The following is a 27,160-nucleotide window of genomic DNA, read 5'->3' on the forward strand; positions in this document are numbered from 1 at the left end:
CCGGCAGCACGAGGCTGGCGCTGAAGAAGAGGAATTGCGTTCAGCCAAACCTGGTTTCACTGCCGCAGCAGATCCAGTGGCCTCCGAACAAAGCTGCTGCTCCCGGGCAAAGAGGAGAGGAAGCTGGAAAAACTTGATCCGTGTAGGAAAGACCAAGGCGCAGACGTGGCTGTCCTCCTGCTGCGTACCGCTGGCTTTTGAAGGTGATTTGATTATCCAGCAGGACTGTCCGGCGCAGGTGAGGAGCTGCTGTGGGAATGAAGGATCGGCAGGGCCAGGGCAGGCGAGGACCCACTTTTCCACATCCTTATGGGCTGGGGGTGCACCGAGGCACCTGATCTGCTGCAGAGTCCTGCCACCCGTCATCTCCTGCCCCCCGCGGCTCCGCCGGAGAGGGAGGCAGCGGCGGTTTGCTCTTGGTTCAGCGTGTCAGGAGGCTTCGCTCCCGCCTTGCCCTCCCGCGCGTTCATTTGCTAATTTTCAGAGGTTACCGAGGAGACGTTATTGACGATGATGATGATGATAATGGTAATAGGGGAGATAGGTGGCAGATTAATTCCTGAACTCTCTAACAGGATTTAAGCTAACAAGAGAGGAGGGCTTTTTTCCTCCCTCTCTCCTTTCCCTTCCTCCTTTCAGATATTTCCTGTGCTGGGGATAACAACACCAAGGAGTGTTAAATTGGCTCTGAATGTCCACCCCTGGCTGTCCACATTCTTGTAACGATTTCATTAGCTTGAATTATCCACGTTATTTTCTTGTAATGGGATTAGCCGTACTGGAGTCAGCTGAAGTCCTGGAGCGGGAGGCGGGAGGGACCTTCCGCTGCGTATTTCATTAACTCTCTCATGCAGGGGGTGGAACTGGCCACGGCTCAGCCCAGGGGCAAAACCATTTGCCAGGGTCCCGCGTTCCTAAAGGAGGAAGAAAGAAAAAGGACCATTATTATTATTTCCTTCCCCCACCTCCCCCCCTTACCCCCATAATCAGCAAATCAGCACAGAAGCAGAGTCTGGCAGGGAGGTAATTTGTTGGGGGAGGGAAGGCCCTATTTGGGGGCGAGGGAGGGGAAAAAAAAATAAAGTAAAATGAAGGCGACCATTGCAAAGCGATTGAGTGAATTCTGCTGGGCTGAAGCGTGGCTGCTGGGGGAGAGGATGGGCAGCAAGGGAAGGGAAGGACTTCTGTCTCTTCTGGACTTGTCGTCCCCTGCCCAGAGCGGTTTCTGAGGAGCGGTTCCACTGCCTGGTTAATCTGCTTGAGCTCTGTCCTAGGGCTGCCCGCCGTCACGAGGCGGGATTTGGGCAGAGTCAGGGCTTGGGGATGAGGAGGCAGCGAGAGGAGAGGAGAGAGGAGGAGGAGGTGGTGGCAGTAGATGGCAACCCACGAGAAGGTTGGCAGGCTTGCTAGAGGTTTTCCAGTATGGAAATTTCCAACGTGGTTATTGCCGGTTTGTTTTTCTTGAAGGGAGATAAACCAGAGAGAGAGGGGTTTAGGGCTGCCCCATGCAGTGGGACATCTGTACGCGTCCGGAGAAACCTAAGGGCGATTTTTTTGTTTGTTTGTTTTCCAAGATCCGCTTTTCTGGCAATGGACAGCAGTTGGCCTTTCCAACCACGTGCATGGCTTTGCGGCGTTGGTTGTGCTTTGCCCTTCAGAACTCAGCAGCCCAAGAGTCCTTGATCAGCTCGTGGGTGAGGCCACACCAAGATCAAGCGCGATGAGCACATCTTTGCATTTCGATCTTGAAAATAATGGTCAGGGTTGGAGAGGTCTTGGCCCGTCCTGAGGAGCTTGCAGTTTGCTCCTGTTTGAGATGGAGGGGACATTTCCTAGGTGGGGTACTCTTCAACCCCATCTGTTCATGGTGCCTGTCCCATGAAGGAGCGTGTGCGAATGGCCATCACGGCTGCCTGGGACAGCGGTGGGGTGAGACTTAGACATCAGGGGCCAATGAGGTCGGGGAGAGACTTGGAAGCACGGGGCAGAAATTCAAACAAAACCCGGTGGGAAAAGAGGAGCTGTGAAAAGAGGTGGTAGAGTCAGCGGTAGAAGATGGTGCTGGTACTCGTGTGCCTGGCGATACTGGGGTGGAAGCTCAGAGGATTTGGGGCTGTGCCTTCAGCAGGAGAGCGGTGATGGAAGGGGAAGGAGCCGCAGGGTGGGAACTTGCGTGTCGTGCTGGCGGAGGAGGGAAGAGAGTTTTCTGGAGACCACCTGTATCCCCCCGTCCTCCTCTGTCCTCCGCTGCTCGGCCATCTTGATGAAGGATGCGCAAGCACCTTCTAGTAGACAGGCAAAGCCAAGCGAGCAGCGTGGTGTCTACCAAGCTGGAGTGTGCTCTCTTTAATAGCAATATAATGTCCTATAATTAGCAGGCAATAGGACTTGCCTCCCAGCTGGCCTGTGCCAGAAGGATATAATTACAATCCCAAGGAGTGATGTTCCTCTGACCTCCAGCCGGCTTGGAGCGTACGTCTTAGAGCGTGGAGGAGAAATCTGCTTCTCTTCCCTCTGTTCAGCCAAGGAAGCACGGGGATTGCTGGAGCGCCAATGGAAGAGCTGCCAAAGCATCGGGAGAGCGGCTGATACCCGGCAAAGCCATGTAAAAGTGTTGGATCCCTCATGGGCGGGAGGGAGGGGATGTCCCTTTTGGCATCTCTGGGAACGCCATGTGTTTCTGCTGAGCTTGGGGCCGGTGTGGAGGAAAAGGTTCCTTGTGGAGGAAAAGGTTATGGATGTCTGTTTTCTGCCATCTGTGTGGATCATTGCTCAACCAGGGCCAGTACGGGCTTTTACTGGTTTCCCCTCTGCCTTTGTAAATATGGATCGGCACGAAAAAACGGTTCTCATTTAGGAAATATCTCAGTTGCAGCATTTTTTCGGGGCTGTCATCCCTTCCAGCCAACGGCGTGAAGACGTGCCAAGCCTGGGAGAGCGAGCAGAGGCGTGAGGATGGATTTTGCCAGCCAGGCTGGCAAGCTGCCTGCGGCACGGGCAGAGGGAAGCCAGGAGAGCCGCGTCCTCCAGACCCACCCCACAGCTCTGCAGGCCCCCTGCACTCCCCGCCGGGCCCTGACCCACTCGGGATTTCACAGGACTGCCGTTTGGACACCTTTTTTCATGAATATGTGGAGAAGGAAACCAGGAGGTGACGGAACAGCTGTGTGCATGGAGGTCACTGGGGGTTTTGCAAACCTGCCGCCTCCATGGCAAAGTTCTAGCTCTTCGCTTTTGCCCCTGCCAAAAGCGCCTGTTTTAATTGTGAGCAGCGCCATGGGGAGGTCTTGTATACAAGACATTTGGTTTTGCCGCACACCTTGGCCATACTCGGTACGGATGAAGTCTCAGCCCGCTGCGGTGCCACCAAAAACCGTGGGGTTCATAAACCCAGCGCCGGACCCAGCACGTGGGTCTGGTGGGGTCAGGACTCCCCAAAAAGGAGGTTACAGTCTTCTGCAAAGTTAAGCCGGGCTGAATGCAAAGAAGAATGATGGTGTCTCAAGAAGGAAAGGGCTTTGCTCCCCAAACTGCCACGTCCTTCAGCGCTCGTGCTGCGACTGAGCGCTGGTGTAAAGGCTGGGGAGCACTTGGAGAAGATGTGGATGCCGGTATGAATCCAGGAACCGCCCAAGTTTCTCACTAACGCTGACTCCAGGGAATTCCCTGTAAGCGGTCATGCCCAGGGCGAGGAGCCTGGCACAGGCCAGCAGTGGGATTTGTTGCCAGCGCTTTCGGAGCTCCGTCCAAGTTTGCTGTGGAGAGAGGTGAGAAATCAGCCCCAAGACAAACCCCCACCCTGGGGTGCGTGCTGCGTTTTCACAGTGTTTGCGCCCATCCGCGTTGTGTGCGGGCAGGGGAAGGAGGTGACGACATTGGGTCTGAGCTGCTGCGAGCCCGCCCTGCCTCCACAGCCATCCCCGGCCCTAGGGAAGCACGTGTTTTAAAGCAGCTCGGTGGGATCGTACAGACGAGATGCAGTTTAGTAGCCCGGATAAAAGCTGCTTTTTTCCCTCCCGTGTCGTCTTGCTCAGATTTTGTCCGGGTGATGGGCTGCATCCCTTTCCCTTCCACCATCCCCGTGGTGCGATCCGTAAGCTGGAAGGCATCGATGCAGCCGGCACGGGAGCAAACACGGCGGCACCTGGCTTCCCAGGGTACCGGGAGCCTGGCACCGCGGGAGGTAATTGGGTTCCCTCCGCCTCTGCTTCTCATCCCCCAAAATCCAGAGGAAATAATTGGAAAAGAGAGGTGTGAGTCTCTGCCTGGCGCAGGGGAGGAGAACATTAAAGGCCCGAGCTCTCCACTTCATTCGCAGCTCCTGGGATGGTAATTGCTGTGTTGTGGTTTCTAATTAGCGCCGCAGTGGGGGGGAGAGTGTTTTACTCCGCAGCCCCGGTGGGGTCAGCCCTGTCTCTGCCAGCCCCTCGGCTTTCCCGGCCCCCCTGCTTTGCCTGCTCCCCACTGGGAGCTGGGATGCAGCTTCCATCCATGGACCTGTCTCTCTGGGAGCCCTTGGTGGGTCCCACTGTCCTGCCTCCCCCAACCCTGTCCCCAGGGAGATGTCTGTGGCCAGCCCCGCTTCGGATCGGGTCCCAGCGTGGGTGGCTCAGGCTGCTGTGAGGTGGGGAGGAGGGAAGAGCCGGCTTCTTCCGTCTCTGCCCAGGCTGATGTGGGTCACCACAGCTTCCCCCCCGGTAGCCTGATGCCACGGTCCAGAGCAGTCTTGCTCCTGCTGGGCACCTCCTTGCCCATCCTGCGAGTCCAGTCTCGGTGTCAAAGGGAGACGCTTGGCGTTTTAGAGCACAGGGCAGGTGTTTTCTGAGACTCCTCCCTTTTAGCAAATATTCTGCTCATATTCCTTTAGCAAATATTCTGCTCATATTCCTTTAGCAAATATTCTGCTCCCCCCAGGCAATGCCCATGATGTTTTCCACAGAGCAATAGGTTGGAGCAAGCCTTCCCTTGCCCATACCACCCACCGCCTGCCTTTCCTAGCTAGATGCTTATCTCCTTGGATGAGGAGCTCTCTCATTACCTCTCCTTTAACCCAACTGGGCCATTCGAGATCCTGCAGGGATGCTGCAAGTGAGAGGAGCCATCTACAGAGCTCCTGGGGCTCCCATCACCCGCTCCCCCTTGCAGGAGGACCCTCCTGCTACTGGAAACCATGCAATGCTGCTCCTGGGGCCAAGTGTCCCTGAGGAGAAGGACTTGGGGGTGCTGGTGGATGAGAAGCTCAACATGAGCCGGCAATGCGCACTTGCAGCCCAGAAAGCCAATGGCATCCTGGGCTGCATCAAAAGAAGCGTGGCCAGCAGGTCAAGGGAGGGGATTCTGCCCCTCTACTCTGCTCTGGTGAGACCCCACCTGGAGCACTGCCTCCAGCTCTGGAGTCCTCAGCACAAGAAGGACACGGAGCTGTTGGAATGGGTCTGGAGCCTCTCTGCTGTGAGGACAGGCTGAGAGGGTTGGAGTTGTTCAGCCTGGAGAAGAGAAGGCTCTGGGGAGACCTTATAGCAGCCTTCTAGTACCTGAAGGGGGCCTACAGGAAGGATGGGGAGGGGCTGTTGATAAGGGATTGTAATGACAGGACAAGGGGGAATGGTTTCAAACTGAAGGAGGGTAGGTTTAGATTGGATATTAGGAAGAAATTCTTTGCTGTGAGGGTGGTGACCCCCTGGCCCAGGTTGAGGTGTCCCTGCCCAGGGCAGGGGGGTGGGACTGGGTGGTCTTTAAGGTCCCTTCCAACCCGAACCATTCTGTGATTCTATGATCCCCACCGTTCGAGCCCAGCATCCCCACCGGCCGAGGCTGCTCCCTCGCCTCCCCTCGGGTTTGTTTGTTTGTTTGCCTGGCGCCAGCTCAAAGGGGGCAGGAGGGAGCGAGGGAGGGGAAAGCGCCGAGGAGGAGACGTGCGGATTCATTTTGAGGCTTCATAATGGTACATTTACACACCACGTTGCCTAAGGAAATTGGGTAGATGAATGCCTGGTCATGCTGCCAGTGCACCAGGTTAACTCCCAGGATTTAGCTTATATCATTTCACGAGAGCGTTTATGGCCTTTACTGTGTTTATTCCCAGGTGCTCTTTGGCACTGCCGCATCCCAGGCTCCTTTTGTGTATGCGCGCGCGTGTGTGTAGATTTTCAAATAAAATAACACATCTATTCAGACCCCGGTCCACATTAAATATTTATCGCCTGCAGTTTGTGCATATGTGGTTGATAAATGGGCGGGAGGGGAGGGGAGGAGAAGGGGAAGCGGGAGCTGGGATGCAGAGAAAGCATCGGCTTTGTCCTGGCATCTCTCCAGGGGACGGCACTGTAGAGGGGTGTCGGGCGAGCGCCGCCTTTGGGTCTGTTTTCAGGCTTTTTGGAGCAGGTCCAAGCTGGTGGGGTGGCTGTGTGCTTTGCTCTTCAAGTGACAAGTCCCATCTCCGGTTACAGGCGGGCTGTGACAAGGTTTCTGCTGGTCTGTGTCCAAGCACGGATGCTGCCAGCCCTATCCCACACCCTCCAGTTAAATGTGAACTCCCTTTTTGTTTCCCCGTTCCTGACTTCCCATCCCATTGGCACTCAGAAACTTCATCTGAAACGCTGCTGGATCTGGGAGTTGTAGTAGAGGACTTGGGTCTGCTGAATTCACCTGTTTCCTCTTACACGTGCGGGAAGCTTAAATAAAATCAGTTTATTCTAGCTTCTGGAAGAGGTTGGGTGGCTGGCTGCAGAATGGGAAATGCAGGTACCCAAGTGCAGTGTTAAAGCGAGGAAATCCAGTCTTAAAAACGATCCCCGGCACCCACGGAGCAGAGGGGTGACACCTTTGCGAACGCGGTGCCTACAACAGGCTCTGGGGATGGAGGAGCTATTCTGGAAAGACAATATGTCCCTGCAGGGCCGTGCTCTGGCTTGTGCCCGTATCCTGTGCCCCTCTTCGGAAGGGCAAATAAATCTGTTTTGATGGTGCTCAGGAGCAGCCCTGGTAACCTGGAGGTGCTCTTTGCCCTCCCTGAACAGGGCACGGCACTGCGGATCTCCTAAAGGGAGGAGGAGCGTAGCAGTTAACATTAAAGACGATTTGTGCTTTGTTAAGATTTGCAACCGGAAAGGATGACCCTTAAAATCCAAGCTGAGTTTTTGGCTGTTACGAGGTGCTTTGGACACGGGGCCTACGGGGAAGCAGAGCCCCACTCACCCCAGTCCTCAGCGCTGGCAAGCAACGTGGGTCTGGAACCGTTAGCGCCGTGGTTTGTGATCAAATGATGGTTCTTCCCTCGATCTCACAGTCTCTTTGCTTTTCCCTCTCTAATTCACAGCACCTTTGGAGAGCTGAAGACCGTCCGGCTGCCCAAGAAAATGGCAGGAACGGGATCCCATCGGGGCTTTGGTTTTGTGGATTTCCTCACCAAGCAGGATGCCAAGGTGAGCTGTAGCGTCCGTCCCCTCCCCGCTGGCACCTTCCCAGCCTGGTCTGGGAGCAGAAGGGGAGGGAGGGAGCCGTGAGGCTCTGTCCCACTGAGGCTTAGCCCAGATTTGGGGCAGGCTCTTACCACTCACCAGCAAAGCTACGCTGGGGCTAAAAACCCCCGTGTGGGCAACCGCTGGAGGTTACGTGAGCCGTAATGGGCAGAGGTTTGGTGCAAATCATACAACGGCTAAAAATCCTTGTGAAGTAGGACAGGGGTTTGTCAGAAGCAAGGCGAGAAGCTGAAGGAGATGGTTTTGACCCAACGTAACACGTTAGGAAACCTGAGTGCGTGTCCCACCTCCGCTGCTGCCTTGGTTTTAAGGGGAGTTTTGGATATCGTGGGTGTTCACTGATTTGTAAACTGTTTTAAGCTGGGATAGATTGCTGTTCAAAATGCCCTAGTCTATTTATTTTTTTTAAAGCTTTCCTATATGTTTAAGTTCCATCCTTGCAGGAGAAACAAGGGGGTTGTAGCCTGCCTGGTAGTATTCTGCTCTTACCTTTTGCCAGAGGTTTGGGAGCAGGCAGGACCAGGCATGGGGGTCTCATGCTGTGGGCAGAAGAGGGTCCTCAGCCCCGCTGTAAGGTGCTGCGTGGGCTCTCCCAGCACCGGGGCAGCGCGGGTTACGTCCCCGCTGCTGGATCCTGGCGATTTGCACGATATCTGGAAGAGAAACAGTTGCGGGCGGAAGCCGAGGGATGCTATTTTTGAAGGGAAGTGTCCACATGGCTCCACTGTCTCCCTGAAACTCCAAATTTTCCAGACTGGGAGCAGAGATGGAGGAGAGGGGTGGGGGGTGGAGCAAGTGTAGCCGGTGTTTATGTTTTTAGACAGGATTCATTGATCCGGGGTCACGAGGGACTATTAGATCATCCCTTCCAGCCTGACCTCCCGTATAACACAGTACGCAGAGTTTCTTTGTTAGTCCGTATTGATCCTAATTCAAACTTCCTTCCGCTCGGCATTCGCCCTCCCCGGGGGCGGGGGATGCTGAACCCCCCCCCAGGAGCGCGGTTCCCCTCTCTGCGCGAACCCCGGCTCTCCGCAGCTTTCCTTTAACCTCTGCTTCACTCCAGAGTCGCTCAGGCTTCTTCGTTCCTGGTTTTTGAATTAGTCTTTTCCTAAGGAAAATTTAAGCGTTTGATGGAAAGGTGCCTACAGGGACCTGGCTGGTTCTTTACTGCTGCTCAGCCGCCGTTTTGGGGGTGAATGAGGCAGCACCCGCTTTTCTGCTTGGGTTTGGAACAAAAGAAAGGCAGAGGTCTGCATCCAGTCCCTCTTCGGCCCCGTGGGGAGCCAGTGGCTGATTCCAGCTGCGCTGGACAAAGAGAGATGTCACCGGTAGGAAACCCATCTCTCGGTGGTGAGCGCGGGCAGCCAGCCGGAGGGCAGAGAGCCGGCAGGGCGCTCGCTCCGGCATCGCTCCCAAAACTCGCGGGGAGTGAGATGCTCTGCAGAAGATCACTCGGGAGTGGGGGGCTTTCTTCTTTTCCAGCAAAGCGGCTCTTTTTCCTCCTCGTTTTCCGCTCCCCCCCCACCCCCCGCCCTCATCTCTTTGAGGGATTTAATTGTCTCACAAGTGGCACATCAAGTACACTCCATTGGCCGTCTGGAAAAGGATGTGCTGTGTATTGATGAATAGGATCCTGAATATTGTAAACACGGACATAATTGGCTTAGAGTTTATTGCTAAGTGAAATGAGAGAGGAGGGGAGTGGGCCTGGAGACCTCTGAGCTGAAGAGCTGTGGCTATCAATGACGTTTTCGCTCAGAGTGGTAATCTGGAAATCGCTTATAAGCGCCTTATAAAACATGATGGTTTTGTAATAGAATAGTTAGGGTGGCTTTGTTGGGCATTTAAAGCCTGTGACCTCCCGTGTTTGTCTTTTTCTTGGAGCAGTCACAGCTGCTGCGGGAGCGCGGATGGAGATTTTCCAAAGCCGGGACAGAGCCCTGGGGCTCCCCCTCCGGTCTCCTCGGTGCTGTGCCCGGCAGACCTGTCCCACTGGCCCCGGTTTCATCCCCTTCGTCACCCCTGATGTGCTGGTGCCCGCTGGAGGAGAGCCAGCCTTGATGAAAGGTGCTGCGCCAGAGCCACATTCGTCAGGGGAGGTGACATCCAGGCAGGGCAGGGGATGCTGCTGGTGGTAGCATCTTCTCCTTCGGAGCCGGAGATGCTCGTCCTTCCGAGCCCCAGTCTCACGCCTGCCTTTCCCACGGTGACATCCGCAGCCGGGGCTGTCTCTTGGGTTGTTTGACGGCTCCCAAGGTGATGGATGGACCTCGACTGGGAGCGTTACACCGCCATCAGATGGAATTAGCAGCCCTCTCTCCTCTGTTAAACGCTTGCGTTTAACAAATCACAGCGCCCACATGTGCGAAAGCAGGAAACAGGGAGGAACCCATGTCAAAGACGGCAACGGGAGGGACAAAGTAATATTCACGAAGAGGGTTTTGCATACCCACTGGTCAAACTGGGGGTCCATGGAAAAGAAGGGCAACTTTGATCCGCTGGCAATAACGATTTAACACCAGTTAAGGAAGCGTTAACCATTTGACATGTTTCCTCATGCAGAATTGTTGCGGGATTGTTTTTATTTTGGAACTATTAACTGGAAGCTGAGTTTCCACTTCTCTCCCCTGTCGATATAAAAATGCATCTGGTCTCCAAATAGAAATTGCCCATTCGGGAAAGACAGTCAGCCCTTTAAAAATGCATGCGCACAGAAGGAAAAAAATCCTTGTGTGCAGCTGGCATCGCAGAGAGCATCCTCAGTTGGGACCGGTTCTTGCGAGGAAGGGAAATTTATCAGTCTCCTAATGTTGTTGACCCTTCGTCCCTCTAATGACTCCAGCCCGGAGGCTCTTCGGCTTGAGTATTTAATGGGGCAAGGGGGAATCTATAGGCAGAGCAGCACTGTCCTCTGAATTAATACGGCGTTTAGGGATGGAGCCGTAGCACTGAGGGGTGATGGACGCAATGGTCCGGTCTCTTGATCTCTGCCTTTCCGACGCCCCGGCGCAGCAGGCTTCGCTCTGAAGCAGTGTCCGTCTTCTCCCGGCAGCCTGGCCTTTGTGTGAGTTTATGGGCCACCCTTTAATTTTTAAATTGCCTTTTTGAATCCCACAAACATTTTTAAGCTGCCCTTTCAGCCTCTCCCCTTCCACTCTCTGCTTTTCCCTGCTCCGTTCGCCTCCCCATCCGCTGCCCAAGCTGTTCTCGGAGCTAGCGATGAAATCCTGCCGCGCTGAGCCATGGCGTTAAGCTGGAACCGAACTCTGCGGAATCCTACTCATGAGGGCTCAGAAATGACATTTTTAAGCATACCCGCATCCTATTTTCTAGGGGGAGAAGGCCATAGGGGTTTTGTCCAACCCCTAAAGCATTTGGAAAGCAACAGAGACCTGCGAGGAGGTTTGCCAGCGCTCTTCATCTTTCGCTGTTACCTGGCGGTGGGTGTGTTGCCAAATGCAGCAGATTTAATTAAATCCTTTTTCAGCATTTACGGATACTGAGCCTTGTGTGGTGGAGGCGCTCCTTTTCTTAAAGGTCTAGGATGATGCGAAGCCGTCGTAATTAGAGGTCTTTTCCGGTGAGTCTTTCTCTCGGATGAACGGACACGACGCCTCTCTTTATCCCTAGTTGGGATACAACTAAACCAACCTCTGGCCGTTCGGTCTTCAGAGGAGGTGTCCTGGGGAGGAAAACACTCGGGGGAGGGAGAGCTGCACCCCGAGAACAGCCCCTGCCTCCAGCCCCGCTTTCTTTGAAAGCCAGCCCTCTTGTCCTCATTTCATAGTTCTCATGCAATTAAAATATTTTTTTTTCTCCTGCCTGTCTTTTCATCCGGAATAGCAGCAGTGGCGACTTTTCCCCCTCTTGCTGGAAGATCTCCAGCAACGCGGATGGATGGGGATGGCATTACTCCCCTTCATCCCTCTGTCTTTTAAGTCATCGGTGGTTTTTCTCGTTTTTTTTTTTTTCCCCTGAAAAAATCTTAATTCCTCTCGGAGCACCGAAGAGCTAAGTTTTATTTTTTAGCTTTTTTTTTTTCCAAAGGAAGTGACATTCACTTGGTTTTCCCCTGAAATGCCTGGCTTCTGTTCTGCAGCCCCGACTCCGGGAGCCCATCTGGGAGATGGGACCGTGGGGAGCAGAGGTCTCCCTTTCCTGCCCGGAATGGAGGGATCCCTGCGATCTCGGCCTGGCATTTCCAACTTGGCTTCATCCCGGGTGCAAACCAGCTCATTTTGGGAGCGTGTTCAGCTGGGAAAGGCCAATGTCACCAGGCTGCTGGCAGATGTGCCTCTCCCAGCGGGTTTCTTCCATGCGATGCAACTTGATGGCAGCATCTGCCTTCCCTCTTGCTCCGTGACCTTTCCCGGTGCTCCCCACAAATCTAGAGGATACCTCATCCCGGACTGGGCATGGAATTAATTCTTCAGGGAGGAGGATGTGGCAGAGCAAGCTGCTTTTGAGGACGAGAGCCCACCAAGCACCGCGCTTTTCCATGATGGTGGATGCTTTCGGCATGATCTGCCTCCCTCCGTGACCTGCTGCGAGGTTGCCGGGGCCGTATCCCGTCTTCCAACCTTCCTCTTCCTTGTGCCGCGGGGAAGTGAGAAATTAAAAAGTATAAATTAACAAATGAGGCCCGGCGATTAGAGCTGCAGTTGTTTGCCAGGCTTTGGAAATGGCTCTTTGTGCCAACGTAAACAGCCATCACAACTCCCTACTGCCACCTCCCCCTGAGTGTTTATTTAAGCCAACACATTGCTCTGCTAATTGGATACCATTCCAAGGGAAAATAGGCCTTTAAAACAACAACAGCGGCAAAATAAAAACAGCTGTAGCTGCAAAAAGCACCAGCCAGGCTTGCAGCCCTTCGGAGGGGAAGGTGCCCCCCGAAAAGGAGACAGGATGGCGTGCCGGGATCGGCCCCGGGGAGCTGGCGGAGGTGGGGAATCTCAGTGATGCCAGGGAGGAGGTGGAGCTGGGGCTCCTCCTTTCTCTTTTTTTATGTCGGATTAGAATTCTGTGGGTGAAAGGGAGTCGGAAGGAGGGGAAGACGCAGGGTACTGAGTGCTGGTCACTGGAAATGGGGGGGTTTTTTGAGTTGCATAGCCCAGCGGCTCAGGCACGGTCCTGGCTGCTGAGGAGCGGTCATGGGCAACCAAAGCCCCTTGCGGGAAGAGCCACTCCGCCCAGAGACGTGACGTCTGGGGACAACCGTGGTGGATCAAAATGGCAGTTTGGCAAACGGCTCAGGGGAGAGGTCTGGGCTTCTCCAGGACAACTTCGGTGCTGCTTTGCTGGCCTGCGGGCGGGAGGACACATCCCTCTTGGACGGTGGGATGTGTTTCTGTGGTCCTGTGGCTGCCGTGTTTGTTCCAGGGCTGTGAGTTTGACAGCTTATAGCCCTACTTAATCCCAGCCTTAGCAGGGGTTTTTAAAAGAGCGTTTTGGGCTCCTTTTCTCCACCCCTGTGCCCAGCCATGTGTCGCATTGCTTTGGAGCACTTTGGGTGCCTCTGGGGATGAAAATATTTGACCGGCGTGTTTGTTTATTTGCATTTTGGGCCCAATCTTGCTCAGTCCTGAATTTCCTTGAAAGTCTGTGGGAAATGAGGACAAAGTCAACCTTCCCTGGGTCGAGGAGCTGTGTCCTGAATGCCTCTGCTGGTTGCCTACAGATAGAGAAAGCCGTCTGAGCTGCTGCGCTGGCCGGCACGCTTGTGTTCAACATCAGCAAGGGATTATAGCTGTGCAGATGTTATGAAGCAGAATGTAACAATAAGGGAACCTCTGGGTTTCTATAACACAGCAAACGACCACAGGCAAAAGGAGAAGGGGACTTCTGCATTGCCTTCTGGCTCTGCCACCTTTGCTGCCACCAACGGCCACCAAACGGTTGGCGAGAAGGCGGCAGCTTCCCCCGAGGAGCTTGTGCTGCTTCAAATTCCTTGTCCCTGAGCAGAAAGCAAGCTCTCTGCGCATTTGAGCTGGGCTTTACTGGATGCCAGAGGAGAACAGGGTGGATGGAGAGTCGCGAGGTGGCTCTACAGCTGCCACGCTGCCCGTGAGCACCCTGGTTTGCGGTCGACCCACCTTGTGCTGCCCCACATCTCGACAGCTTTTCCACCCTGCCGCCTTCCCGGCTCAGGTGTGGTCCCAGGGTGATGCCGGGCCGCAGCCAACCTTGATCTCCGCCTGCTCCCTCGCGAGCAGCAGCAGCCTGCGGGAACGGCGATGGGTATTTGCTCTGCTGCAAGGATGTAGAAGATAAATGATCGAGTCAAAGTCGCTGATGGAGATGAATCCTGCCCCATCAGAGCAAAATGCACCAAGTAGCATGTTCTCTGGTGACCTCTTAGATTCAGGGCAGAGGGAGGGACCTCTTTGTCTGAGCCTGGTTTTATTTTCTCCCTTAATTTTTTTTTTTCCTCTTAATTCTGCAGAAAGCATTCAACGCCCTGTGCCACAGCACGCACTTGTACGGCCGGAGGCTGGTCTTGGAGTGGGCAGACACGGAGGAGACGGTGGAGGCCCTGAGACGGAAAACGGCAGATCATTTCCACGGTAACGTAGCGGCATCCTTCCGGCCCGTCGCATCCAGCCCCGGCTGGCACCGTCCCATCTGGCACACGCTGCCGGTCCACGCCAGCCCTTTCCCTGCCGCTGCCGGGGCTGGCGGGAAGATGCTGGAGGATGCTGAGGGTGCAAGGGGGAAGCAGGAGGCATCCAGGCCATGGCTTTGTCTGACAGCTCTCTGTCTGCACATCAGCCAGTTAACTCTCCGTGTGCCGGCACTGCCGGGGCACCTCATTGCCACCTGCGATGCTTTGGCTCCGTTCCCCTGCACCCCAGCATGCTCCGTAGCTGGGGACAGGCTCTGCGCATGCAGCACACGGATTAAAAAAGGACAAATAATTTGGCCATCGGTCGAGAAGCGGCGAGGGCTTGTTCGGATGAGGTTCCTGAGAATGACAGCTCCGCAGATAACAGCACTGCGGGCTGCTATTGACAGCCATCGACAGGCACAAATGCATTGCTTGGCAAATATTTATGTAGGAAGGGCTCCCCTGGGCTGGTGGGCTAAGCTGGAGATCAATGCTCTTCCTCCTGCGCCCCCTCCCAGCCTCCCCTCTCCACCACGCACGTGCCCATCGCCGGGGTGGGGGGGGGTTGGCATAAGCAGTTCTGGGGCTGCACGTCGCAATCCCCGGTGATGGAAAAAGCAGCAAGCCTCGCTTATTTAGCCGGCCTGACTCCAGCGGGACCCGGCCTCGTGTTTGTGAAGTAATGTGCGCAGCGCTGATTATGACAGGCTGGGGAAGCTGCAGTTTGATGGCAGAAGGGCTGAGGGTGGGTACAACCGGAGAAGTGTGGAGCAAAATGGGATGTGCTGGGATCCGAGGGCTCATCTCCAACGTGGTGCCAAAGAGGAGGCCAAAAGGAGCGCGGCGGTGTCTAGGTGTGTGTGTCAGCCGGGGCGTAGAGCTGTGCTGCACTGCTGGGGGATGGATGTGCCCACCCAGAACCCAGCGCTGGAGGCAATGTGAATCTCTGCCGGGGTGGAGAAGGCAGCGGGTGTGAGGTTTCACGCACCCCGTCTTATATTCCTTTCTCCCTTTCTGCTCTGTTCAGTCTAGGGGGGAAAAAAATAGTCTTGGCTTTACGGTAGCTGCAGATTTGCAGCAGATGCTGGCAGCTGCCTGCGAGCTCTGTCGCTTCCCGTTTTCCCCCAGGCTCAGCTTGCTTCCCAGTTTCTGTCTGCGCTTGCTCCAGCCCCCTTGTCCAGGGTCTTCCTCACCGAGGCGGGGGCTCTGGGCGAGCGGCAGAAGAACGTTTTCACATCCCAGGAAGGGGATGCAGCCTCGGAGCTGCACTGGCTCCGGGGGCTTGGCTGAAAAACAGGAGCAAGGTTATCACTCCCCATCTTTAGGGACCGAAAATGTGATTGAAGGCGGCAGTCATCGCTGCGCTCCAGCCCATCTCGAGGGGGAGAGAAACAACATCCAATGACTTCAACCCTGTCTGGTGCACACGCGCGTCCTCCTAATCCTGCAATCCTGCGGCAGAGCAGGATCTGCCAGAAGCGGATCTCCATAACAAAGCCCCGTCTGGGGCAGGCTGGCGGGCACTGGGAGCTGGCTGCTGCCTGGGACCAGGTCTCAGCCTCTCCGCACCGCCCTGGCCGGCTGGAGTTTCACGGGTGGCGGTCAATTTCTTTGGGAAGTGCCCTTTCCTGATTTCGAGGGGGGCTTGCCACCGGGTTTCTGGCTGCGATGCCCGGCGGCCCTGAGGAAGAGAGGGAGCCAGACCCTGTCCCGTTTTGCTGTGGGTGCGCAGAAAACGATAGCGGTAGCGATAAAGAGGGACAAACTGCAGCTGCCACTCTGCCTTCAGCCCCCGTGGAGATGCTCCTTCGTGTTTTAAGCCCAGCGTAGCTGGAGGCTGATTTTCCCGCGTGGAGCCAGGCTGAAGAGGATAGAGAGCACGCCCAGCATTGCTGCCCCGTATCCTTGACTCCTCCCCACCCTGTCAGCCCACCGAAGCGGCCGGGCTGAGACCACACATCTCGTTTCACTGGTGATGCAGATTGCATTCTGTTGACCAGAAACCAAGCCCACTTTTTCCTACCAATACCCATTTCCCTCCACTTTCCTCCTCTCCCCATGAGGAGCAGGAGCAGCTCAGACATCCCTGCTCTGTTCATGGATGTCCCCACGAGTTCTCCTGTCCCACCTCGGCGTGGGTGTCTTCTGAGGGTCTTCCCACAGCTCTGCAGGCTGCAGTGGTCAGGCCCCTCTGGTCCCTTATCTCCAGGTAGGAAGGGACCGATCTGGACATGGGAGAGAAAAGGTAATTTTGAGTCTTCAAGACTCAGGAAACAGAGTCGAGACCAAGGTCCCTGGTGTCTTCAGCTGCTCTTTGCCACTGCTGCTGCTGTCCTTGCGTTGCTCCCCAAGCCAAGCCCAGCCAGCAGCATCTGAGAAGCAGGACATGGAGGCAGATGCCTTCAAAAGGCAGCAGTGTGGTAGGTGGGTTGAGTCTTAACCCACCATCTAACTCAGTTTATTCCCTGTTTCCTACCCTAAATTTCTTCGCGGGGTTGAGCATTGCCATCCCATGGGAAAGTCATTTTTTTGTTCTTTCTCTGAATGTTTGCTGTGATCTTTTTGGACCTGGAGAGCTCCAACACCACAAGCCACCCATGCTTGGAGAGGCTGGTCTCGCTAGCGGCGTTTGCTTGTTTGTATCAAGCCATGTTGGCGTTGCTGTGCCATCGGTACAGGGTGACGTGTGGCCTCTGCTGCTCCGGGCCCTTTTCCTGGTTATTCCACAGAAATAAAAGCAGCCAGGGAGCGTGCTGAGGACCGGAAGAGGTGGAAGTGTCAAAGCAGGACAAAGGACTGAGACTGCCCGTCTCACGGGGCTTTCAGACGCATCTCTCCCGAGTTTTATGCAATTGGAATTCAAGTATTTTGGAAAGCTCCTTCCTTTCCTTCTTCCATTGTCCTCTTTTCCATGCAGTTTTTGGTTTGCTGTGGGCACAGCAGTGATGTGCCGGTGTTTCCACAGTCAGCACGTGGTGGATCTGTGTGGAGGAGAGGCTGCAGAGCACTAACGGAGGGCGAGGAGCTTGCCCTAAGGCCCAGGAGGTTGTTATCACCCAGGTCCAGGGGGACAACACGGTGACCTGCACTCCCCTGGGTTTGATGGCGAGTTTGACTTGAGCAACAAGTTCATCCTTCTCCGTCTCGCGGCCATCACAGCAGATTTCCGCATCTCCAGCTTTGATAGACCCACCTTGATCTTTCAGCCTGGTGTCTTGAGTAGCAGCGGCCAAAACCCCTTGCCCAGCACGCTCCCATCATTTGGGAAATGATGCGATGTCAGTCCCATCGGTTTTGTCTTAGCAAAGAAACACTTTGTAAAGTCTAAACCTGGGCTGCGAGACACACGTCCTGCCACCGACATCTCTCTGCTGCAATTATGCACTTTCTTTCTAGACACCGTTTATAGAGATTTGGCTTCCAGCTCCCAGGTCTCGCTCTGCTGTTATTTGTTAGGTTAAAGAGAGGTCTGGCCTCCTAAATCTTTCCTCCGTGCGGGCGTTTGTCACGGCAATCAAACCACTTCTGAGCCATCTTTTCAATAGGTCTAATAGACGGAATAAAACGGAATAGGCTTCCTTCCCATTTCGTGTCGTTTGCAGGTCATTCTTTATGGCTTGTTCGGAGGCTTTGTAATGTTCCAGGAGGAAGCGAGGATCCCAGAAGTGGCCATCGGCTGCCAGAGATGGTTTCAGAAACGCTGTCGGTAGGGAAGCCACAGCCCAGACCCTTTCTTATATTAGAAAGAAAACTGCTTTATTTGAGTTTTAATTGCGCCCCACCATGCGTTATTAATCTGTGGGACCTGCAAGGTGGCTGGAGAGCCCCAGAGCTTGGCCAGCTACAGGGGAGGATTTGATGCTGCTGTGGGTAAAGAGACTTATCTACTGTAACGTGGTAAGGAGAAGCCACGGAGAGGTTGGCCAACAGTTGGCCTTGGGGCCTCTAATCCAGCCCATAATCATAGAGTTGTCTAGGTTGGAAGAGACCTTTCAGATCCTGGAGTCCAACCAGTGATGATGGAGATAAACCGATAAACGATGATGCGGAGCAGGGTCATGGCAAACACCAGCCACATCAGGGCGGCAAGGGATGCAGGAACCCTGCCGCCAGCAGCATCTTGGCCCTCATTTGGGGAAGGGCGATCCTCCCTTTGGAAAACAAGGATCACTGACAGCTTTGAAACCAGCAGGGAGAATATTTTGACTCCACCAAAACAGCGACGAAGGGATCCCAATGCCCTGCCGCTGAATTTGCCGGCCCTGGGCCGAGGGGTGGCTCTGCGCCCCGTGCAGGAGGGAATGGTCCAGGGTGGCATCCAGAGCCCTGGTACAGACTCGCGCGTCTCCCGCGTCCCCGCCATCGCCTGACTGTAGCTCACCAGCGCTCTGTGAACAGCTCGAGCCCCCTTTTCTTCCCTCGCTTGCCCGGCACGGGGCGACGGTTGCCGGCGCGGCTCCATCTCGGCAAGCCTCGCTGGGGGAAGATGGGCGAGCGAGGCGGCGATACCCTCGGCATGCACGCGCTCCCTCTCTCCCGGGAGCTTGCAGTCCGTGCAGGGAAGGCACTTGCTCCCAATCCAGCTAAATTACTATTGACTTGTGTTCTCTGCGCTTCACAAACATTGCACTCAGCCGTCGCCAGCGGGGCGGGCGGTATCCTGCCAGGGCTAACTTGGGAAGCCAGCTGTGCCGGGCCGTTTTTTTTCTGCTCTTTCCCATCGATCAAAGAATTAAATTGACAGATGGGGAATTCTGCGCGAGACGCGGGAAGGGGAAGGAATGACTTGTGGGTTGGGGGTTTTTTTTTGTGGGTTTTTTATGGGAAGGATGGGGTGGGAAGAGGGGATGCGGATGGTGAGGAGTGGGTGAATGAGAGAGGGATGCGTGGGGAGGGGCGTCTGGCTTGTATTTTGGTTGTGAGAGCGTTTCTGGTGAGAGCCCCGGTCTCGGCAGAGGGCTGTGGGTGGGTGGAAAGCAGCAGAGCCCCTCTGGTTATTTACAGGTCATAGAATCATAGAATTGCTTAGGTTGGAAAGGACTTTTCAGATCGCATAGTCCAGCCAGCAGCCAGCTGTTTGCTGGAAGCACAGGGTGCGCAGGGGAAGGCGTTCTCCGCTCTGGACCCGATCCTCGTGCCCTCCCCGGCGGCATGGGAAGGGTCTTCCCCGTCCCCATCACCTTTCCCAGGTTGCTTCTCCGTTGGCCGCAGACCCCAAAGCTGCTCCTTTTACCTCTCGGCTGCGTTACAGCCCCCCCCCAGCGCTCGCCCTCACTTCCCAGCCTTTTGGGCTCTCCTTTTTTCTCCAGTCTTCTTTTTCTTTTTTTTTCTTTTTTTTTTCTTTTCTTTTTTTTTTTTTTTTATTTTTAGAGAGCATCTGTAACTAATGCAAACACATGCCGTAGCCGGAGAGTAAAACCCTGCAGGATTAGCGTGGCATCCGCAACCCTGCCACGTTCTAATCCCGTGGTAATCCCCCTCTCGGCCCACCCCCACCGGCTTTGGCTATTGTTTAAAGGAAGCAAATGGGATCGTTAGCGGGCAAACCTTAACCAGCTTGGAGCGGCAGAACGGAAGTCGAACCAATTCCCTTCCCCACCCTCCTGGGGGGGGTTTCCTCCCTTTTTCTCCTTGTTAGGAGGATGGGGGGATGCTCCCGGTGCTCCCTGGCAGTGCTGTGGCCGAGCCGGTGAATCCGGAGCACACGGTGGGGGCCGTTTGCCCTGCCAGCCCCCTGCCCCACGCCACGGCGGGTCCCCTGGGTGCACCGGGCTGCTGAGGGATGCTCCCTTAGCACCCAGCATCCCGCAACCCCCATCGTCGCCTCCGTGCGAGCTCTCCGCATGGGGCAAGTCGGGGTCTGGTGGGGAAGGGGTGGCGGGGGGGGGACAGATTCTGCCCTGCTATGGATTTGGGTGCTGAGACCACGTTTGATGCCATTTCCGAGCCCCAAGGGCGATGCTGGCCAGGGGAGTGGGAGCCAGGAGGGAGAACCACCGAATTGGCACCTTCCTCCAGGATGGAGGAATGATTGAACTGGGACGAACCGCTGGAGGGTCCTGGGGGGGTCACCTCGAGGTGCCCCTCGACTCCCCCCAAGCTTGGCAGGGTGGGCGCCGGGAGGGGAGTGGGGGCCACCGTCACCCCCGTCCCCCTGCCCGTCCCCACAGCCTCCATCAGGGAGGGAGGCGGGTTCTGGCGCTCTGTCAAGGAATTAATTGAAAAATAAAATCATTAGATGGGAACTCCAGAAATGCAAAATTGTTGGGAGTTGGGGGGAGGCGGGGGGGGGGGGGGGGGATGTGAGCTTTTGTCAGGTTAATTTCTTCTGTATTGATGTTTTGTGACATTTACTTGTTGTTTATCTCCCGCAGCAGCTGTAATACTAAAAGAAAATGCACAGCTTGTTCCATTTATTTATTTTACACCTTTTCTTTAGTCCTATGGTATGTTTGTTTGTTTGAGAAACCCAGCGAGGCTTTTGATGTCTGAAAGCAGGATTTAAACAGCTGTTCTCCATGTGCTGCGAGCGAGCGAGAGCCGCTGGCTGGGGAGCGAGCGGGGGGAGAGGGGGCTGCGCCGCCGCTCCTGCCGAGAGGCCACTTCTTGCCCGGCGGAGAGGAGCCAGCACCGACATCGGCCTTGGCACGGGGACCAAATGGCTTTGTCCCCCCCGGCGCCGATGCGGGGTCGGGATGCTTGCTCGGGTGTCGGCAGTCCCCGGGGGTTTCTCGCCCTCCCGCAGGCTGTCGCGTCCATGGGGAGGGATGCGTGCGCGGTGCAGTGCCCCACGGCAGTTTCGGGAGCGGGATGATGCCCCGGGGGTCACAGGACAGCGCTGTCAGTGTGGGGCAGGAGAAGCAAAGCAGGGACATCCCTGCCCCATCTCTTGCCTTCACCCATTGCCAGCCGAGGTGGGCGATGCATGCTGGGCTGCAGGGCCGGGCATCTTACATCTCAGCAAGGGTGTTGGTGGGTCTGTGTCCTGCCAAAGGCCACCTTCAACCAAGGCTGGTGTCTAGGTTGGTCTTGCGACCACTCTTGGACGGGGGATGGGTGAATTGGGGTCAACAGGTAGGGTCAACATCACCAATGAGCCTATTTGTACACTGGGGCTGTTTGCTCCCAGCAGAGCCTGGGAACCAAAGCGTGGGCGGTAGGTGAGGAGTCCCACCTCCAGCCATGGTGCCCTGGCCGGTGAGAAGTAAATGCTAGTTGGGGGGCTTTACCCGGGAGGGGGGCGAGGCAGGCTGGAGGTAGCAGGAGATGAGCTGGAGGAGATCATGCCTGGGCCCGGGTTGTAATCTCTGCTTTTCTTCTGCTCCCGCATCTCCTTTGCTACCACCCGGATCTGGACAGACTCCCCAAAGAAGAGAAAACGATCGGAGGTTTTGAATGAAATCCTGGAGCACCTGGAAGAGGAGGAGAGCAACAAAGACGAGGCCATCTAGCAGCTGCCTGGCATCGGCGAGGTGGGTACCGGGGCCTTGGCGGGGCACGGCTGGCCCTGAAGGTCAACATGCCTCGGGCTGACGCAGGGTCGGCAGTGCCAGGAGGAGGAGAAGGTGGCCTCAGCACCCGAGCCGGGGGTCCCACCCGCTGCCTCCCCCTGTCACCCCACAGGCTCTTAGCCGTGATTTCGGGGGTTACAGCCCAGATTTGAGCTCAGTTTAGGCCCCGCGTTGAAGCGAGTGCGTGCGCTGCTTGTCTTTCCCGTGCGCTCCCCAGCGGGTTTGCTCTCCTACGAGGGAATCCGGCAGAGTTGCTGTTGCAGCAGAAATGGCTGTCGAGTCGCGAATCGGCCCTCGCTCTGGTTGGGGGAGAACAGATGGGCTGCCAAAATAAAAAAAAAAAAGAAAAAAAAAAAGCGTCTGTTTGGAGACCAACCTGCAGCTGCCACCACAAAACAGATAGTTTGGCAAAGGCAGGGAAAACTGCCTGCCCCCCCCCAGTCTCCACGGCTTCGCTCCCTCCCTGGCCACCACGCACCCCAGGGTCTAGTTTGTGCCATTTCATGTTCTGGCTGGCGTGGCTTCTCCTCGGCGGGTGTCGTCTGGGAGTAGCATCTCTCGAGGCTGGAGAGCGTGGGATGGCAGAGGTTGGCAGGAGGGAGCCAGGAATAAATAGCTCCCTGCGGTCAAACCACCGTGCAGTTCAGCCAGCCCCCCCACCTCCTTTTGAGACCGCCCAGCAAACCCTGCGTGGCTTCAAGAGGGGTGAGACAGGCTCGTGGATCTCCTTTGCCTGTGTTTGTGGTCACGGTGAAAACCTCGGATTGCCGGTAGGAAATCTGTTCTCCAGCCACAGCATCTGGAGAAGTGTTACAAAAACACCAGGGGGGCTCCCAGGTCCCTTTGAACTGCTGTCTGCCCCGCTTTTCCATCCGCGGAGGGACTCAGCGCCCACCGCCTCAGTGACAAAACCCCATCCTGTGCTGAGAAACTCCTGCAGGGACAAGAGTGACAAGCGCGTTGCGGCCACACGCTGCCCGCGGGGAGGTGCCTCGGGGCGCTGGGTTGACGAATCCTTCGTGCTGGGGAGAAAGTCCCTGCCACGCTTTCTCCAGCACGGCTCAACACCTCCCAGGGGAAGGATTTTGACACGTTCTGGCTCTCGTTTTTACAGCCACAGAAATGATGCCAGTTCCTAAGTCTCTTCCAAGTGTCCCCTGGTTTTTGGGGTGCTGCTGGGGCTTTATATGTCCCGAAGCGGTGTTGAGCTGAGCATGCCGGGGAGAAGCTGGGGCTGTCCTCCGTGCATCGGCACTGGGAGAAGCCGGGGCTGTCCTTTGTGTATTGGCACCGGGAGGAGCCGGGGCTGTCCTCCGTGTATCGGTACCAGGAGAAGCCAGGGATGTTCTCCATGTATTGGCATAGGGAGAAGCCGGGGCTGTCCTCCGTGTATTGGCACTGGGACAAGCTGGGGCTGTGCTCCGTGTATCAGCACCGGGAGAAGCCGGGGCTGTCCTCCGTGTATTGGCACTGGGACAAGCTGGGGCTGTGCTCCGTGTATCAGCACCGGGAGAAGCCGGGGCTGTGCTCCGTGTACCGGCACCAGGAAGCCACCCTGCATTCACTGCCGGGTGTTTGTGTGCGCGATGCACATTACTGCCGGAGAGGCTGTTTTCCTCTCGGCAATACCTACCTATTGCTGCAAGGCGGTACGCAATACGCCTAGCAGTGGGATGCTCATAACCTTACTTATTACCGGACTTTTGTTCAACCCACGACACCGCTGGCTGCCTGAATAGCGAACGCATCTGGGTCTGGAGCGGACCAATAACCCTGCTAATACATCTGCCTTCCCCGGCCGCTGCAAGAGCCGGGCACTAGCACAGCGCCGGGGCCCTCCTGATGAAAGGGAAGGTGCTTACATGACCGCAGGAATAATCCGAGTTGGGTTAAATAACTGCCTGCTTCATGCAGTGCGTCTGCAGTAAGTGCCGGGGCCTCGAGATAACATTTGTTCCCTTGGAGCGGCTCTGATTTAAGGATGCCTCGAGGTGGACGTGCTGTTAACACCTTCTCCAGCAGCTAGCCCGAGGATGGAGCTGGGGAGGGATGGAGGGGGAAAGGAATGGAGCTGGGGAGGGATGGAGGTGGAGAGGGACAGAGCTGAGGAGGGATGGAGGTGGGGAGGGAGGGAGGTGGGAGGGACGGAGCTGGGGAGGGATAGAGGCGAGGAGGGATGGAGCTGGGGATGGAGATGGGGAGGGATGGAGTTGCTGGAGGGACGGAGCTGGGGAGGGATAGAGGTGCAGAGGGATAGAGGTGAGGAGGGATGGAGCTGGGGAGGGATGGAGCTGGGGAGGGATAGAGGTGCAGAGGGATAGAGGTGAGGAGGGATGGAGCTGGGGAGGGATGGAGCTGTTGGAGGGACGGAGCTGGGGAGGGATAGAGGTGCAGAGGGATAGAGGTGAGGAGGGATGGAGCTGGGGAGGGATGGAGCTGTTGGAGGGACGGAGCTGGGGAGGGATGGAGCTGGGGAGGGATGGAGCTGGGGAGGGATGGAGCTGTTGGAGGGACGGAGCTGGGGAGGGATAGAGGTGAGGAGGGATGGAGCTGGGGAGGGATGGAGCTGGGGAGGGTTGGAGCTGAGGACAGATGGAGCTGTTGGGGGGCTACAGCTGGGGAGGGACAGAGCTGGGGAGGGATGGAGCTGTTGGAGGGACGGAGCTGGGGAGGGATAGAGGTGCAGAGGGATAGAGGTGAGGAGGGATGGAGCTGGGGAGGGATGGAGCTGGCGAGGGATGGAGCTGGGGAGGGATGGAGCTGGCAAGGGATGGAGGTGGGGAGGGTTGGAGCTGAGGGCAGATGGAGCTGTTGGAGGGATGGAGGTGGGGAGGGATAGAGGTGAGGGGAGATGGAGCTGGGGATGGAGGTGGGGAGGGATGGAGCTGTTGGAGGGATGGAGGTGGGAATCTGGGGAGGGGTGGAGCAGCACAGGAGGTGCAGGACAGACAGCAAAGAGCCCAGGCAAGCCCAGCATTTTCGGATGCATCCTGTCCCAGCTCCTCTGCAGACCTCCTCCCTGAAACTGGTCCTCTCCGTGGGGCCCTGGATTCAACACCGGCAGCTCCCCGGCTCTTTGTGCGGACCCCCGGAGGAGGCTGAGCTCAGTGACAGAGCTGTAACACCCCATGCCGGTCCCCCAAACCATGCTGCAGCTCAAAAGCCCTTCCACTGCCTCCAAGCATCCACCTTGCCCTGCAGCAGGCAGGCATTTGTGTGTGATTGACCAATGGGTAAACTGAGGCACAGGTGTCGGAGCGGCGCTGTCAAAGGGGGTGTCACCGCGTCGCCCGAAATGGTGACAAGCCTTTTTTTCTCCCTTTTTTTGCTCAGTGTTGACGAGTGGCGTTCCCATCCCCGCTCCCTCTGCGGCTCCCCACTGCCTTGGCCATCTGTGCCAGCATGGCGCTGGGAGGCAGGGGGGCAGCGGCAGTGGGACCCATCGGTGGTGCTGGGGTGGCTTCGCGCCGATGAGGAGGGGGTCACCATGGGGAAACGGGGCTTTAGCATCCCGGGGGTGCAGCCGATGGCCGGCAGAGAGGGCGGAGGAGCCGGGCAGGGTCCCATCCAGGCACGTGGATCACCCCAGCCCGCACACGATTTCAGCGAAGCTTTGCAGCGTTGCAGGTTGGGGTTGGATTTTGGATTTTTCCTGGTTTTTTTGTGTTTTTTTTTCCCGGTGGTGTTTTTTTTGTTTTTTTTTTTCCCCCTCTCTCCCTTCATTGTCTTTTGTGGCGGGGCAGGTTTCTTGCTGAGTGTCTCTGAGGTCTGCAGCGGCGACGAAAAGGATTAGCGCAAGCAGAGCATGTAGGCTTTAGAGAACAGAGCCGAGTTTGGTTTCAACATCTAATTCAATTTGTTCTGCCGAGATTGAAATATGAAATGGTTGCCAGTCAAACGTTCAAAGGCGGGGAGGAGGGAGGAAAGAAGAGAGGGAGCCTTCTCAAATTTAAATTTTAATGAAAATTAATTTAACCCTTTGATATGTTTTAAAACACGTTATTTCCCGGTCTGGAAACAGCCTAGAAAACATTCATGAGGGTTTTGTTGGGGTTTTTTGTTTTTTTTTTTTTTTTCTTTTCCATACCTTCAAACATAATGAAGATTTTCTTTTTCCCTTAATGATACTTATCTTGTTGAGCAGTTTGACATTGGTTAATTTTTCAGGCAATTTGGTATCGAGGAAATCTGTTTGATGTGCGCAGGGGGGGCGGGCGGGGAGGGTGGGTGCTGTGTATGTGTATACAGATATATATATATATATATATATGCCCATACATTAATTACGAAAGTGCTGATCGTGGCTCTGGAGAACAGTTTGAGTTAATTCCCGCTCCGCAAGCAAGAGGCTCCGCTCCTCTGTTACGTATTGAGAATCCCCCACATCGCACCCCTAAAATCAGTGAGTTTAACGGGAATTTTCTGAAAACGAGCGTATACCTGCTAATTACCCTGAATTAAAATGGATGCCTAAGTAGGTCTGCAGCAAATTCATCGCTCCCCACTGCCTTTTTTTTTTTTTTTTTTTTTTGCCCCCAGTTCTGAAACAATCCTAATGATAAAATAATGCAAGCTCTCTTAACCGTCCGCGCCGTTAAAGCTGGGAAATATCCTCCCCCCGGTCCTTAACGCCGGCGCATCCTTCTGCAGCCGAAAACCTTCGCAATACGCCGCTTTTATGAGTGATAAGAGTTTCTTTTCGTCGTAACGATTATTCAGAAAGGCAGTATCTATAACCAGCGATCGCACCCTAATTGTTGTAATTGGGCTGTGAGGAGCTGTGAGCCCTGCCCCCCCCCCCCCCGCCCTGTTTTGCTGGCTCTTGGCACCGCGAGGCCGGTGTCACCGTGCATGTCGGTCACCCCCGGGCTGCCCGGCGCTCCCTGGGGAGATCGGGGGTGCTTTTGGGGTGGGATGCTCGCCTGCTGTGGGTCTCCTTTTTGGGGTGGGTGCGTCGTATCCAGGCTGTGATGGTGGCGGAGGGGACGAGCAGCCCCCTCCAAAGCCTCTGCCCGGCTCGTCACTCATCGCTCTGCGGGCGAGAGCGGGAGATCACAACCGTTTTCGGGGCTGCGCGGGTGATTTCGAGCTTTGGGGAGTCTCCGGGCTCGCGCGAGGCGCGTGGTCACGCCAGCAGAGAACTGGAACTGCTGGGTTTCGCTCAGTCCCCTCTTCTGCACGGTCCCCGTGGGGTCTGCGGCCCCCAGGTTGAAGCCCGCTGCCCCGACGGCTGGGTTTTTGCCAGGTGGCGATGGCTTCGCGCGGGGTGAGACCCCGTCGAGCTGAGCGGGAGCTGTGACGGCTGTGGCTGGTCCCCAGGCACCCGCCGGATCCCCCTCCCCGGGGCCGGCTCTGGAATTGGATTAGGATATTATTCAAATGCAGCCTTTTTACTGAATTAGAGGGTTAACGGGTTTTAATGTAAAACTAGCTTTACTTTATTGCTGCCTGTTGCCAGAGGCCTGTGTGGGCTGTTATCTACTTAAGGGGAGAGCGGGCAAGTCACCGCGGAGAGAATGTCCCAGGGCGCTGTGATCCCTCTGCTTCCAGGGCTGGGT

The 27,160-nt window shown here is 55.9% G+C and overlaps 1 protein-coding gene across 1 annotated transcript in view; it reads left to right on the forward strand.

Moving 5' to 3' along the window:
- The window catches only part of RBM19 (RNA binding motif protein 19), a 75,360-nt gene that overhangs the window by 42,785 nt on the left and 5,415 nt on the right, over positions 1 to 27,160 (forward strand). The window contains exons 22-24 of the mRNA XM_074606073.1: positions 7,319 to 7,424; positions 13,930 to 14,050; positions 21,451 to 21,563. Of these exons, the coding sequence (XP_074462174.1) occupies positions 7,319 to 7,424; positions 13,930 to 14,050; positions 21,451 to 21,542 (319 nt within the window). The 3' untranslated portion in view covers positions 21,543 to 21,563. The remainder of the gene's footprint in view (positions 1 to 7,318; positions 7,425 to 13,929; positions 14,051 to 21,450; positions 21,564 to 27,160) is intronic.

This window comes from Larus michahellis, chromosome 13 (assembly GCF_964199755.1).
Source record: "Larus michahellis chromosome 13, bLarMic1.1, whole genome shotgun sequence".
NCBI lineage: Eukaryota > Metazoa > Chordata > Aves > Charadriiformes > Laridae > Larus > Larus michahellis.